Source organism: Ochotona princeps, chromosome 3, assembly GCF_030435755.1.
Source record: "Ochotona princeps isolate mOchPri1 chromosome 3, mOchPri1.hap1, whole genome shotgun sequence".
Classification (NCBI taxonomy): Eukaryota; Metazoa; Chordata; class Mammalia; order Lagomorpha; family Ochotonidae; genus Ochotona; species Ochotona princeps.
This window is the reverse complement of record NC_080834.1, coordinates 118,533,823-118,548,523: the sequence shown is the minus strand read 5'-3', so window position 1 is coordinate 118,548,523 and position 14,701 is coordinate 118,533,823. Positions and strand designations below refer to the sequence as shown.

The 14,701-nt window shown below is 45.0% G+C and overlaps 1 protein-coding gene across 1 annotated transcript in view; it reads left to right on the top strand.

Annotated features, from left to right (window-relative positions):
• Positions 1-14,701, top strand: part of LOC131479845 (contactin-associated protein-like 5) — a 523,312-nt gene that overhangs the window by 333,008 nt on the left and 175,603 nt on the right. Inside the window, exon 12 of the mRNA XM_058661312.1 lies at positions 8,428-8,547. Within this exon, the coding sequence (XP_058517295.1) occupies positions 8,428-8,547 (120 nt within the window). The remainder of the gene's footprint in view (positions 1-8,427; positions 8,548-14,701) is intronic.

Below are 14,701 nucleotides of genomic sequence, written 5' to 3'. Positions count from 1 at the left end.
CAATGGGTGTTTGCTGTTCAGCCAGGATCTGACCATCACATACTGGGCCCTCGCATAAACCAGTGGGGGCTGCATCCCAGCCTAGTTGGAGCGATCCACAATAACCCCAACCAGGCCCGCCCTCTACCCTGATTTGCCAGCATATGTAGCAGACTAATCCAGTCTGTCACATATCCCTTTCTGCTCTCATACATATTAATGGACATTAAGACCTTGTCCCATCTATCCCGCTTAAGTATCTAGCCTTCACGGATGATGTTGGGTGTCACTATGTCTAGCCACCCCAGCTCCCATCCTAGTTTTTGTGCCCTACCATCGGGGTGGTAATCCAAGAGGGTGGTGTCCCCTATTTACCTCCCACTCCCAGATTGTGCGCTCTTCAGGTGATTCTGTGGTTTAATTTGACTGAATTGGCCCCCAAGTGCCAGCTTCTGCTGTGGTTAGGCCCTAACAACCCTCACCCACTCTAATTGTAGATTATACCAGAAGGAACAATCAGCCCATCCTGGTTTTTCCCTGGCCTGGTCCACATGAGGTACACAGGTGCCGTAGCCCTGCCCAGTCTGGTCTACTCCCATCCTAGCTCATACTCTCCATTGGGAGTAGCTGTTCAGCAAGGGAACCACCCGTTATTCCCCAGCCAGTTCTGCCCCCTCCCTGCCTGGTTCTCATGTGTGTTGATATGGTGCTGCAGTCACATCTGGCACAGGCAACCTCACCTTGACATTCCAAGTTGTGCATTGCTTTTGTTGCGACCGGTCCTGGCTTGACCCACACTCTGTTCTGGTACTCGGATTTGCCAGTGGATGACATGAACTGATTCAGCCTGGTCTGCCCCAACCCATGCCAAATGTATGCCTGTGGGATTCTTTCCATGACCTCTTGGCTGTTTCCTTCCATGCTTCTTGCGCTTACTTGCAGGGTCTGTGTCCTGACATAGGAGTTGGTTAGGCTCCTCCATCAGAGCCCCTCCCAATACCAGATTTCGCGCATACCAGTGGGTCCTTGAGCCAGCACTGCTCATTTCACTTCCTCCCTAGTAGGATTAGTGGATTTTCCCAACTGGCCTTCAACCCATTCTGCTTCTTGCTGTTGGATGTTTCAGCCCAGCCACGGCACATCCATACCCACATATAGGGCTCAGTTGGGGTTAAGACTTAGCCTAGTTAGTCCCACATCTAACCTGGTCCTCCAGAGCACCAGAAAGTGTTGCAGTCTGGCCTGGACCGGTGCGTCTTGTCCCAGTTCACACTTGTGCCAAGGGAGACAACTGTATCCTGACCAGACGCAGCCCCTTTCCAGCTCATGTGTCCCTTGTGGGAACCTCCACCCAGCTACAGTGCTCCCTTAGCCCCTCAACTGCAGCCTGTTCCCAGCCAGTGATCTGCCTGCCTGTGGTTGCTCTGACTCAGCTTGGCATAGCTCTTCACCTGTCACAACCTTAGCCTTAGACACTGTGGGTCAGCATCCGTGGCTCACGCAGACCAGTTGGTATAAAAACTTAGCGGGGCATGTGCTGTGCTCGACCCTGGTTAACAATTTTATTTGTGGGCTAAGGTGTGCTCTGTATTGTGCGGCACACCCATTCCATTGCCTTTTAGTACACTGACCAGCTGTTGATGCACCTTTGCCCAGGCTATCCGACCCCTAGTTCCCCAGTGGGAGATATAACTCGCCTGGGGAACCTCACATGTTTCTCCCCTTGAACCCTTCCCAGCTCCAGTTTTCCTACATGCCACTGCGCTTTGGGCCAGTGCCCGGCACAGTCCGGCCCTCCCCTTTGCCTTGCTTGAGCTGGTGAACGTTGTAGTCCGGCCCACCCCGCACCCCCCTCAGGATGCACACTCGAGCGCCACTGCCCCAACTAGTCCAGACTGCCGTCGGTTCTCCAATCTGTGGTCAAAGGCATGCTTCCCGGCCACACCTAGCTTATTCCATCACCACTCCATCTCTTGAAGTGACCTGTGGGGCTAGAATTTCCTTAGGGTTTGGCCCTCACCTCCCCCACAGAATCTTTCCCCGATATGTTTCTCTAGCGTGTTGTTAATGTCATAGCTCTGCTTAAGGTGCCCGGACTCCGCTGGGTCAGTTCTGTTTCCAGCCCTGTCATCCACCTGGACCAACGGGTATTGTGTTATGGCTCGATCCTACCGACTTCACACTCGGTCCCCACACAAATCAATGGGAGCTGTAGCCCGGTTGGGGTGGCTCAGCACAACCTCCACCCAGTCTATTCCCTTCCCTGCTTTACATGCATGTGAGTGAGTTACCGCAGTCTTGTTCAGTCTGTCCCACCTCTCATTAAACTCTGGAACTTATTGATGCATTTTGAAGCCCAGCTTGACCCAACCAGCCCTCTACCGAGCCCACATAAATACTGGCATGTGCGTTTCTATTTAGCAATCCCACCCCTGTCCAGGTTTCATGTTCATCAGTGAGGGTAGTTACCTACGAGGCAGGTGCCCACTATTTCCCTACTAGGCCACTCGAGCTTCTGGGTCCTGGTTTGGTTGGTGATTCAGTCTGTTTCTAATAGTTCTTATGGGTACTCTCAGTCAAACCTACACGTCTCAGTCCCACTCTTGCCCTAGTGTTTATGGTTATTATTACTGGGAATCACCAGAAATTCATCTCTCACCTACACAAAGGTTGGAGTTATTCAAGGGTGTCCCTAAGCAGCTATTTCTGATCATAAAAACCCCGTAGCTCGCTGCCGGGCGGCCAGGAGGCAGAGCCTGGCACCATTTGGTGCACTGACCACCCATAGCCAGGGACCCCCTCACCGCCTTGCGGCGGTGGTCTTGGCATGCTGAGTCCTCATTCTCAGATCCAGCCTGGCTGGGGGGCCCCCCAGGGCCAGAAAATATCGATTTTTAAGACTGCTCCAGCTATCTGTAAATAGGAACATCAAAAATAATGTGTTTACTAACTTAATATCCTGACATTTTAAACTAATTTCAGCGATCCCATTTATTTTAATATTTTTCCCCCTTCAATGAAAATAGGCCAAAGCAAAGTCCCTGAAATGCACCGTATGAGGGATTTGATAAACATAAGTAAATAAAAGGCTACTGGATGCAAAATGATTCACAAGCATTTATTTGATTACAAGAATTTAGTTGATTTATGTATATGTTTAGGTTCTGTGTGTAGACAGGTAACTAAATATGCATTGATGTCACAATTGTTATTTTGCTGAGAATACAAAGAATGAGGAAAGCAAATAGAAATGAGTCATTTTTATGGCCTCAAACACATGTGCTGCCATGCTTCTTGTCTGCATCTATAGTTTTACAGTAGGAATTAAATAATGGGGCAAAAGGACTACAGCTCTGACATTGGTATTGAAAAGTTGAGCTCTAAATAGAACTACTTTGCTTTCAAAATGCTATCATTACCTGTAATGAGTGTGGACATCACAAGGACATTTTCAGTTATACCTTAGGCTGTAAATTAACTGCTGAATTATATTCAGACTGTTCTTTTTTTTCTCTCATTTGAAAATGCAGATCTACCTGCTTTATACAGTTGTGCAATGCACCTGTTCACATTAATGTAAAGTTTGTTCTGAAGAGGTTTCATTTGTCTCTCGTTGTACCGTTCACCATACATCTTATACTCCTAATGTCAGCTTGTCCCATTTAACATCAGGGTGGGTGACTACTTGCTGCTTCAATGCAAATATTATAGACTAATTTCTTTTTCTGCTTTTCCTGAATGTTACCATATTCTTCCCAGACAAAAACATGATGGTTTCATCATGGATGTTTTCAGGGGTCAATGGAGAACTTGTAGAAGACATAGCAATTTGGGCCCGGCATGATAGAGTAGTGGCAAGGTCGTCGCCTTGTAAGTGCCAACATCCCATATAGGTACTGATTCTGGTCCCAAAGGCTCCACTTCCCATCCAGCCACCTGATTCTGGCCTGGGAGAGAAGTCAAGGACGACCCAAAGCCTTGGGACCCTGGACCTGTGTGGGAGACCTGGAGGAAGTTCCTGGCTCCTGGCTTCAGATTGGCATGGCACCAGCCGTTGCGGTTACTTGGGAGTGAATCATTAGAAGATCTTCCTCTCTGTCTCTACTCCTCTCTGTACATCTAACTTTCCAATAAAAGAAATGCCAGGGCGAGGTTGCCTGTACTGGATTTGACTGCAGCACCCAACCAGCACACGTGAGATCCAGAAAGGGAGGGGCAGAGCTGGCAGGGGGATTAAGGGGCTGGTCCCCTCGCTGGACAGCTACTCCCACTGGAGAGCATGGGCTGGGATGGGGACAGACCAGATTAAGCAAGGCTACAACACCTGTGCGCTGCATGTGGACTAGATCAGGGAAAAGTCAGGCTTGGCTGATGATTCCTGCGGGTGCAAGCATAAATTAGAGTGGGTGAGGGATGTTTGGGCTTAGCCGCAGCATCAGCTGGCAGAAGCTGGCACTGGGGACTAATTCTGTCAAGTCAAATCACTGAACCACCTAAAGAGTGCATGAACCGGGACTGAGAGAGACCTGGGAGGGAAAAAGTGGGTTCCCCCATCTTGGGTCACTACTCCTGCGGGAGGGCATGAAAACTAGGATGGGGGCTGGGGTGGCTAGACAGAGAGGCACTCAACAACATCCGTGAGGGCTGGATGGTTGAGTTGGTTAGATGGAACTAAACTTTAATACCCATTGACAAGTACAAGAGCCAAATAGGATGTGGGACAGACTGGTCTATTGCTACACATACTGGCAAACCAGGGTAGGGGGCGGGCCTGGTGGGGTTATTGTGGGTTGCCCCAACTAGGCTGCAGCTCCCACTGGTTTCTGTAAGGGCCGAGTATGTGCTGGGCCGAACCAGACTGGACTGCAACACCCATTGGTTCCAGTGCAACTCGGGACTGAAAACAGAACCAATCCAGCAATTGCAACCACCAGCTGATCAGGGTGATGGACTGTGCCGGGGCCTGTGCTTGCCAGAACATACAAGAATCTGGTCTGGGAATACCTCAAAGTTTCTTTGGAGATCTCCCCAATTGAACTGCTGGACTCAGAACTCTAACCAAGAAAATATAGAAGACAGAACAGGTCAAACATTCATCTCAGCTATATGTTGGCAGCGAAATATGGGGCAAACGGAGACCTTATGATTGACCATATCAATCAGTGGACGACCTCATCGAGCGAAACTGGCAGTGATTCATAACTGGAGAACTATTAAAACCACTTGAGCAAATTTCTCAGAGCATGCCCCACATCCGGGACTTGGGATGGGCGGGAAACCGGGTGGGGCTTCTCCCTCAATATCCCCCTTTACCTCAGATACATGATGGAAACAATATAGACATAATAGTATTACCCACTTCCCTATACCCCCTGAACTTTTTTTAACCGTGATTAACTATGTAAAGATTGTCAGCAACAACACAATAAAAATAAATTTAAAAAAAAAGACATAGCAATTTTAGGAGAATCAAGATGGCAGAATAGGGTAAGGACATGTTTAAACAGAAGGAGAAACATTACCCAGTGTGAAGGAGAGAGGGAGCATTCCAGGAAACAGGAGGAAAGAGAACAAGAGTAGAGGGGTGCCTATAGACTGACAGACACAGGAAAGCAGTGGACATAATGGTGTGGTGTTGCAGTGAGTGAACAATACCACAGCAGCATTCAGTGAGTGGCCATCTGAACTTCAGCGGCAGCTGGAATTCCACCAGCAACAACATGGGAAGAGGTGTTCACCAGGAGCTCAGGCGATGGATCCAGACAAAGAACTGTCTGTCTTACTGGTCTGCTTGATTTCATCAGGAGCAGAGACAGTGCAGGAGGTTCCAGATGGGCAGTGTGGGCAGGGTGGCTTTCACAGCCCAGTCCGCCCCCTTAGAGATGAATCATGCACCATTTTGTTTAAGGAGGCAAAGGCTAAGGGACAGAACTGCATATGCACTGAGCTGGGAGTGAACTCATTTCTGGCTCAGTGAACTGCAACAACATGGTATTCTATAGGTTCCACCCAAGACATTCCCAGGTAGCCCCCAGACCTGACAGCCAGCAGATCAAGAACTCTGGTAGTGACACATTGGGTGCCATTTTGTACAGTGTACAAAGGCTTTAAAACTGCAGGACAATAGTGAGCTCAGTGCATTGCACTATTACCTCATTGAAAATAATACTTATTTTCGCATCGTACAGGTCAAAATAGGTCTGTGTTGTCCTCAGACATAATGGCCAACAGACTCCGGCAAGATCAGTACCACCAACAACCTCGCTATAAAGGACACCTGGTGTTTCCCTAATCCAGGGTCCTACTCCAACCAGAATTGGTTGAAACATTGTACAGACAATGCTGCAGCCTTAGCACAGTATCGCAGGAGGTGGGGAGTGGTGAGCCAGGAGCTGGGGCAATAGAAACCATTGTGGAAATCTAACATAAGAACTCAGACCTGGAAATTGCTGGAGGGAATAGCACATGTGACTGCAAACAACGAGCCAGGTACCAACTGTACTAAGTAAAATCAAACTGCAGGCCTGTGGGTGACACAGCTTAGAAACTTGCCCCAAGGAGAAGAATCTGCTAACCAGAAGTACAATGACCAAGAACAAAAGATGAAACAAAAACAAAATTAATACTACTGAAGACTCCCCTGCAAAGAAGGAAAAGTCTTTGCTGAACTCAGAGCTTGTTATAAAGCTTCCTATCAACAATGAGAAGTATGTAAAGCAAGAGTTCAAGGAATTTAACAAATATGTCACACAGGAAATAGCAGCAATAAATCAAATGAAAGCTGATACATCAGGAATTAAAAATGCAGTGCAGCAAATTAAAAGTACAGTGGAGAGTCTCCAAAATAGAATGAAGGAGGCAGAAGAAAAAAAAATCTCAAAATTAGAAGATATATCCTGTAATCGGGGGAAACAAACAAAAAGCTGGAAGCAGAGATGGGCCAAGCTAAAAAAGAAAGAAAAGTATTCAAGAATTGAAAGACACTATTAAGAGGCCAAATTGAAGAGTCATGGCAGTCCCAGAAGATGCAGAAAGAGAAGCTGGGTTTGCAAATGTACTTAATGAAATAATAAGAGAAAATTTCTCTAATCTGGAGAAAGAATTGGCAAACAACATTCAGGAGGGGCACAGAACTCCCAACAGGCTTGATCAAAAGAGATCTTCACCAAGACACATGATTATCAAGCTCTCTTCAATTGAGCATAAGTAAAAGATCCTTAAATGTGCACGTGAAAAAAAAAAATCAACTGACATATAAAGGAATACCAATTAAACTCACAGGAAACCTCTCACAGGAAACTCTAGAGGCCAGAAGAGTGGAGTGACATATTCCAGGTTGTAAATGCAAAATAAGAGAGAAAAAAGTTTGCCCAGGATAATATACCCAGCAAAACTTTCCTTTGTCTTTGAAAATGAAGTAAAATTTGTTCACAGTTAAAGCTCAGAGATTCTGCCTCTTTCAGTCCTGCCCTACAAATGATACTTCAAGATGTTCTCTTGACAGAGAAGAGGAATAGCACCCAACAAAACCAAAGGTAAATGCAAAGAACATCCCAGTAAAATGACACCAGAAGACTAAACCAATGAACCCATGACTAAAATGCCAGGACCAAATTACCACCCATGCATATTCACTCTGAATTTAAATGGCCTAGACAGATCAATCAAACATCATCGATTAACAGACAAATGAGTTTTTATCAATTTATTTATTATTTTGTAAGGCAGGGAGATAGAGAGGTAGATACAGGAAGAATTTCTCTGTATAATTACTCCTGAAAGGATCATAACCAGGGAAGTGCAGGGGCTGGGAATTCCATTTGCGTCTCTCATATGGGTGACATAAACTCAAATTCTGGAGACACCATCTATTGCATTTCAGGAGAATAAAAAGAGAGTGTGCATCAGAAATAGTGGAGCTAGGGACATCCGAACAGTCTGCCTAACCTGCTACACAAATAGTACAAAACCCCTAGAGGCATTCTTGAAAGTTCACTGAGCAATTATCTGTTGAAATTTTACGTGAGTGTCACAGCACAGTAGATGTCAAGCTACATTGTCACACAACACATGATGACTACTTTCCCCATCTGGGAAAAAGAATAATAGATTGATAACCATAGATCCATATGCCAGGGAGTATAAGGAAGGGACATATCATTCTGTAAAGATGAGGGCCTTAAAAGAGGTAAGAGGAGACTTGAGAGCGATGTAACCTGAGAGGTGAATTTAGAAGAATGACGGCAGAAGGATGAAGGAAGAGCCCTGGTAAATGCGTCTCTGACACACATTTGTGTACTGGTTTGAGAAGGCCTGGGGAGAAATTCAAGCCTGCCAACGGGAGAGGCACGCACGCGGAAGTCAGGAGAAGCAGGAGTTACTGACTGCTACAGGGGGTAACCACAGTGAACAACGTTTTTTTTTTCCCTTGATTTTCTGTCTTTTCAGCCATCCATGAGCAGTCCTGCGAGGTGTACATGCATCAAGGGAACACAGCCGGCTTCTTCCACATCGACACAGATGGCAGTGGGCCCCTGGCACCTCTCCGAGTGGACTGCAGTATCACTGGTAAGGGTGCAAATTCCCTCTCACATTCACCCTCAGCTTTTGAAGCAAAAGGGCCTCTTGTGGAAGAAGACACCTGTGTGGTTGAAATGTTCAAGGACAAATTTTCATAGCAATTAGCGGCTAGATTTCCTCATGAACAACAAGGAAAGGAAAGTAGATCCTTGAACCGAAGGAGGTGTTTTTGAACCAATATTCAGTTGTCTAACATTTTTTGAAAAGGCTTGCCATAAATATTTCTCCCTTAAAAGTTACAAACACAAACAAAACAAGCAACAAATAGTAATAAAAAAGACTGAGAATTAGTGAGAAATATTCTCTTTGTAAGTCAGAAACCTAACATCATGTCTAGTACTGAGGACTGTGTGAGGAACTTGACCTGCTTATTAGTGTAATGGCAACAAGGGAAGAATCGGATCTTAACTTTTCTCAAAACATAATTAACACATTAATTATTCCAAGCTGCAGGCATTGTACAACTAGGAATTTAGTATTACTACATTTCCTAGGCTTTCTGAGTTTTTTTATGTAAATTTCCCTAATCCTTGATTTGGGCCCAGCGGCGTGGCCTAGCGGCTAAAGTCCTCCCCTTGAAAGCCCCAGGATCCCATGTGGGCGCAGGTTCTAATCCCGGCAGCTCCACTTCCCACCCAGCTCCCTGCTTGTGGCCTGGGAAAGCAGTTGAGGACGGCCCAATGCATTGGGACACTGCACCCGTGTGGGAGACCCGGAGGAGGTTCCAGGTTCCCGGCTTCGGATCGGCGCGCATCGGCCCATTGCGGCTCACTTGGGGAGTGAATCATCAGATGGAAGATCTTCCACTCTGCCTCTCCCCCTTCTCTCTGTATATCTGACTTTCCAATAAAACTAAATCAATCTTAAAAAATTTAAAAATGCTCATTTATAACAAAGGTACCTAGACAATTCCAACAATATAATGACAATGGCATTCTTGAGATTATGAATAAATGGGAACATTGATATTTGCTTCTGATTTTATATTTGCCCCTCAAACTTTGTACAATGACCACTGATTATTTTGTAGCAAAACGTAATAATTGAAAGCACTTTAAAGCAAAACCTATGTATAATGTCTCAATCCACAGGCTTTTGCTGAAGCAGAAGAGGGTTTATTTGCTTTCAGAATTTCCATGTGTGGCCACAGGATGTAGTACGTACCCCACTAAAGAAAGGAGCATATTGTCTTCTTTCTTTATCTTTCTTTATAAAATGGAGATGTGAAACATCTGCCCTGGACATTTATTATGAGGATTAAAGGAAATGATAGTTTCCAACTCTCATCTAAGTTGCCAGTGACCATGGATACACAGTAATCGCTGGCCATCTTACCCCTTCTTTAATTTTTGGAGATCAAGGATTAGGGATTTTTTTTTAAAGATTTATTCATTTTATTACAGCCAGATATACAGAGAGGAGGAGAGACAGAGAGGAAGATCTTCCATCTGATGATTCACTCCCCAAGTGGTTGCAGTGGCTGGAACTGAGCCAATTCATAGCCAGGAGCCAGGAGCTTCTTCCGGGTATCCCACGGAGATGCAGGATCCCAAGGCTTTGGACCATCCTCCACTGCTCTCCCAGACCACAAGCAGGGAGCTGGATGGAAAGTGGGGCCACTCATTAGAACTGGCCCCCATATGGGATAACAGCATGTTCAAGGCAAGGACTTTAGCCATAGGCTACTGCGCCAGGACCAAATGAGCCTTTTTGTACACATATACATATGCATGTTAATAATTTTGGTTCCAGAATCCAAGTGTACTTCTTTACTATATCATTGAAATGCATTCTGAAGTTAAAGTGCATGTATTAAATAACCACAAAATTTTAAGTTTTCATAAAGAATGTAACTGCAAAGCCACAGAGGGGAATACTGATTCACAGGCAAATCCTATCAGCTTCATCACGTGGGACCATCTGCTTCTGAAGATGTGAACTTGTTCCACTCTGTGTGTAAACCAGCTGACACTCATGAGGGCGAGTGCAGGTTGCTGAGTGTCTGGTGGGATTCTGTGGCCAGCAGAGCCTCTCACTCTGTCCAAGCTGAACAGGCTCAGTGCTTGCTGGGCATTTCCTTGGAATGTGAACAAGATATGTAAGTCTTTGTATGTTCTGCCCCTGAAGCATCCATAAATATAAGAGTAACGCTTTTCAGAAGTCAGAATACACACCTCTCACGATGAATTTGACATTTTATAATATGTAAATAAGTAGCACTATGTACATATTTCTGTTTGGAAGGTTTGCAAACTAATATTTTACTTACTGTTTTTTGATGTAACTTATTTTTCATTTATGTTAGTCAAAGACTTCATGGCTCTACTAAGCAAAAGCTCCAGAAATAAATGTGAAACAACCATAGCCCAGTAAGTCATGTAAACAATTATCAAATGAAATTCAACTTTTAGAATAGTCACAAAATCATTAGCACTACAGTAGTGTATAATTTCTGTTAATTAGTTTTTTACAGAGACTCAAAACTGTGTTTCAATAAAACACTTTTTGCAGTAAAAACTAATACACATGGCATCTCTGTATGGCAGAACATATGGCTTTTGTCTCTGTGTTTGGGTTATTTCACTGAAAATCATATCCTCCGATTTAATGTTCAGCATTATTAAACATGAGCAACTCATGTCATGATATAAAATATGCTAGAGTTGTGCAGGGAATAGAGCAGAGGGGAATGGAAAGAATGAGGGAACAGAAGAAGCAGAACTGGGAGATGGCATTGTGGTGCAGTAGTTTAAGCTGTGGGAACAAGGCACCTCATTTTGCAGTTCCTGTGGTGATCCTGGCGACTTCACTTCTATTCTGGCTCCCTGCTCATATGCCAGGGAACAAAGCTGGAAACAGTCCAGGTACTTGAGCTCATGCACCTGTGTGGGAGGACGAAAGAATGTTCTGGGTACCTGGGTTTGATCTGACCTGTTTCTGGCTGCTGTGGTCATTTGGAGAATGGACCAGTGCAAACAGGATCCCTTTCTCTGTGTTTCTCTCTGACACTCTGCCTTTGAACAAAATACATACATTTTTTAAAAAAGAAAAAGGAGAATTTGAAAAGGAATGTTGTTGTGCCCTTAGGGTTAATTTCTGAAAACCTGAAGCTGCTTTCCCCTGCAGCTTTCAGCAGCATCTGTGGAGGAATCCCATAGAGAATAACAATAGTGTGTGTAGCAGGGGGGGTGTGGATTTCCTTTTTCCTCCTTCTGAAGGCAGCTGAGGGCTAGAGATCCAATTCTCCAGGCAGTATGGATTCACAGCATTGTGCTCATTCAGGATCCAGAGTTTCACATGGAGGTTTCTCCTAAGCAGACACCTTGGTTCTGTGCCTCCTGAAGAATGGTCCCTCAGCTCGCTCCCTGAGAAGGGGCGACTCCTTTGTCCTGACAGCTGTTTCTGTGTCTGCCGCCTGAGTTCCTCACCCATCCCGAGACAGTTCTGTCTGTGCACATCAATGACAAGCAGGCTGAGCTTTTCGCAGCATGATCCTAGGCAATGGCCCCAAGTAATATAAAGTGGCAGCTCCCCTATGATGGGAAAGTCAGTTGATTTATCAGAGCAATTAAGTGATAGAAAAATATGCACAGAAGGTACACCACTACAATTTTGTTCATGTATAATAACCAGAGAAAGAACTCTCATTTGTAGTTCACTCCCCAAGTTCAAGCAGTGTCTGGGATGGGACATGATTTCATATATATTTTTCCAAACATGGTAACAAAGATCTATGTACATACATGCCGTTGTCTGCTGCCTTCCAGAGTCTACATTAGCAGAAATTAAATCAGGGGCATAACATGATATTGAACCCACGAACTCCAGTATGCGATGTGACTATCTTAATCAGACATTTTAATGGCTAGATCAAAACCTCGACTCACCTGAACAGGTGCAAGCCAAAGCTCCATCAAGCTCCAGATCTGACCTTGAGTTTCTTTTTTTTTAAGATTTATTTATTGTTGCTGAAAGGCAGATATACAGAGAGAAGGAAATACAGAGAGGAAGATCTTCCATCCAATGGTTCACTCCCCAAGTGAGCGCAACAGCTGGAGCTGAGCCAATCTGAAGCCAGGAGCCAGGAGCTCTTCTGGGTCTCCCACATGGGTGCAGGGTCCCAAGGCTTTGGGCTGTCCTCGACTGCTTTCCCAGGCCTCAAACAGGGAGCTGAATGGGAAGTGGGGCGGCTGGGATTAGAACTGGCATCCATATGTGATCCCGGGCGTGCAAGGCAAGGACTTTAACCACTACACTATCATGCCAGGCCCTGGCCTTGAGTTTCTAACCAAGGGGATCTGCTGCCTGAGCTCCAGAGGAACAGAAAGAGAGAAAAGGTTTTTCAGATGGTTCTTGAGTAAAACCATATGATTTAGTTGATCCTGAGTAAAACACAAAATCACTCTAAGCATTGGAAGCAAGATATCCTCATCACACCGTGAGTGGATTATATCTTTAATTCCCTTTGCGGATTGTGTACAGTATGCTGAGCAAGTGAAAGGAAGTTACAGGCAGGAATCATAGTGCAATAGTTAGAACAGAAGTTCTCCCACCAGCAGTCAGAAGTCAGGATGTGGTAGTGGGTTCCAGAAGAGACGCTGAGCCTTCAGAGCAATTGAGATATCACCTGACGGACACCCAGCTCAGAGCAGATGGCCACTTAGCTCAGTCTCTCCACAGACTGTCAGTCTCTTCCGTAGATTTTATACTGGCCAAATCCATCCAGAATCCAGAAATCCAGAGCAGTCAAATTTTCCTAGGCACAGAGAAAGCTGGAGCAATGTGGAAGGTGGGTCTTGTGGGATGAATGAAAGATCTGCATTGATTTAATTCAAGGACTAACCAAAGGAGTCGGGAAAAATAATTCGGTTCATCAGTAACCACAGTTGGTAGTTTGGATGCAGACTGCAAGGGAAAGCCACAGACTGTGCAAATAAGTGAATCCTGGAGTAATGAGCTTTATCCTCAACCACAAAGGGTTTTTGGTTAACTGGGAAGATTGAGTGAGGGAAAGTTGGGATCAATTTGAGAAACACACAGTGAATAAATAACCTTAGGGAACCAAGTAACCTGAAAGATTGTTACTCAATTTATGAATAATTCGGAGACAAGAAGATAGCCAAGAGGAGCCTGACATATTTAAACAAATTTTTGTTATTATTGTTTTTGTTTTTTTTTTTTAAGATTTATTCATTTTATTACAGCCAGATATACAGAGAGGAGGAGAGACAGAGAGGAAGATATTCCGTCCGATGATTCACTCCCCAAGTGAGCTGCAACGGGCCGATGCGTGCCGATCCGAAGCCGGGAACCTGGAACCGCTTCCGGGTCTCCCACGCGGGTGCAGGGTCCCAAAGCTTTTGGCTGTCCTCGACTGCTTTCCCAGGCCACAAGCAGGGAGCTGGATGGGAAGTGGAGCTGCCGGGATTAGAACCGGTGCCCATATTGGATCCCGGGGCTTTCAAGGGGAGGACTTTTAGCCGCTAGGCCACTAGGCCACTGGGCCCTATTATTGTTTTTGTTAAAAAGGGCATCAGGGCTCCAATCCACTATCTAGTTGCAGTATTTCAGCTGATGAAAACATCTGCAGTCATGTTTGGCTTCATCAGTTTATTGGTCAAGAAGGGAGGGATGTTTTTTGATAACCAGGAATCCAGCATGGACTAAGAATTGAGATGGTGGGTGAAAAGGTACTTAGGTGGACTGCAGGATAGGTAAGATGCCATCAGACAATAAAAGACTTCTTGGTGCTGAGGTTTATACTCAGGAAAAGTCAGGAGTGGAGAAAAAACAGGGCAAGGGTAAGGGTTCAGATTAGTGAACAGCTGACATGCCTCTATAGGCAGCTAGGTTTTTTTGTTTTCCTTGATCAGATGGTGAATTACAACAGATTGACAGGAACATAGCATCCACATGTGTAGTCAAATACTCTTAGATATTTTCTGTGAAGGTGTTTTAATGGGTAAAATTAACTTATAATTCAATGAGTTTCAAAAAAGGTTTTTCTCTGTAGCATGTGTTATCATCATCCACTTAGTGAAGTCTTTAGGAGAAGAAACGCAATCCTTGCTTAAACAACAAAGGATTCTGCCATTTGATGTCTTTGAACGTGAGCTGCAATTTTCTCTCTAGCCTGCTGGTC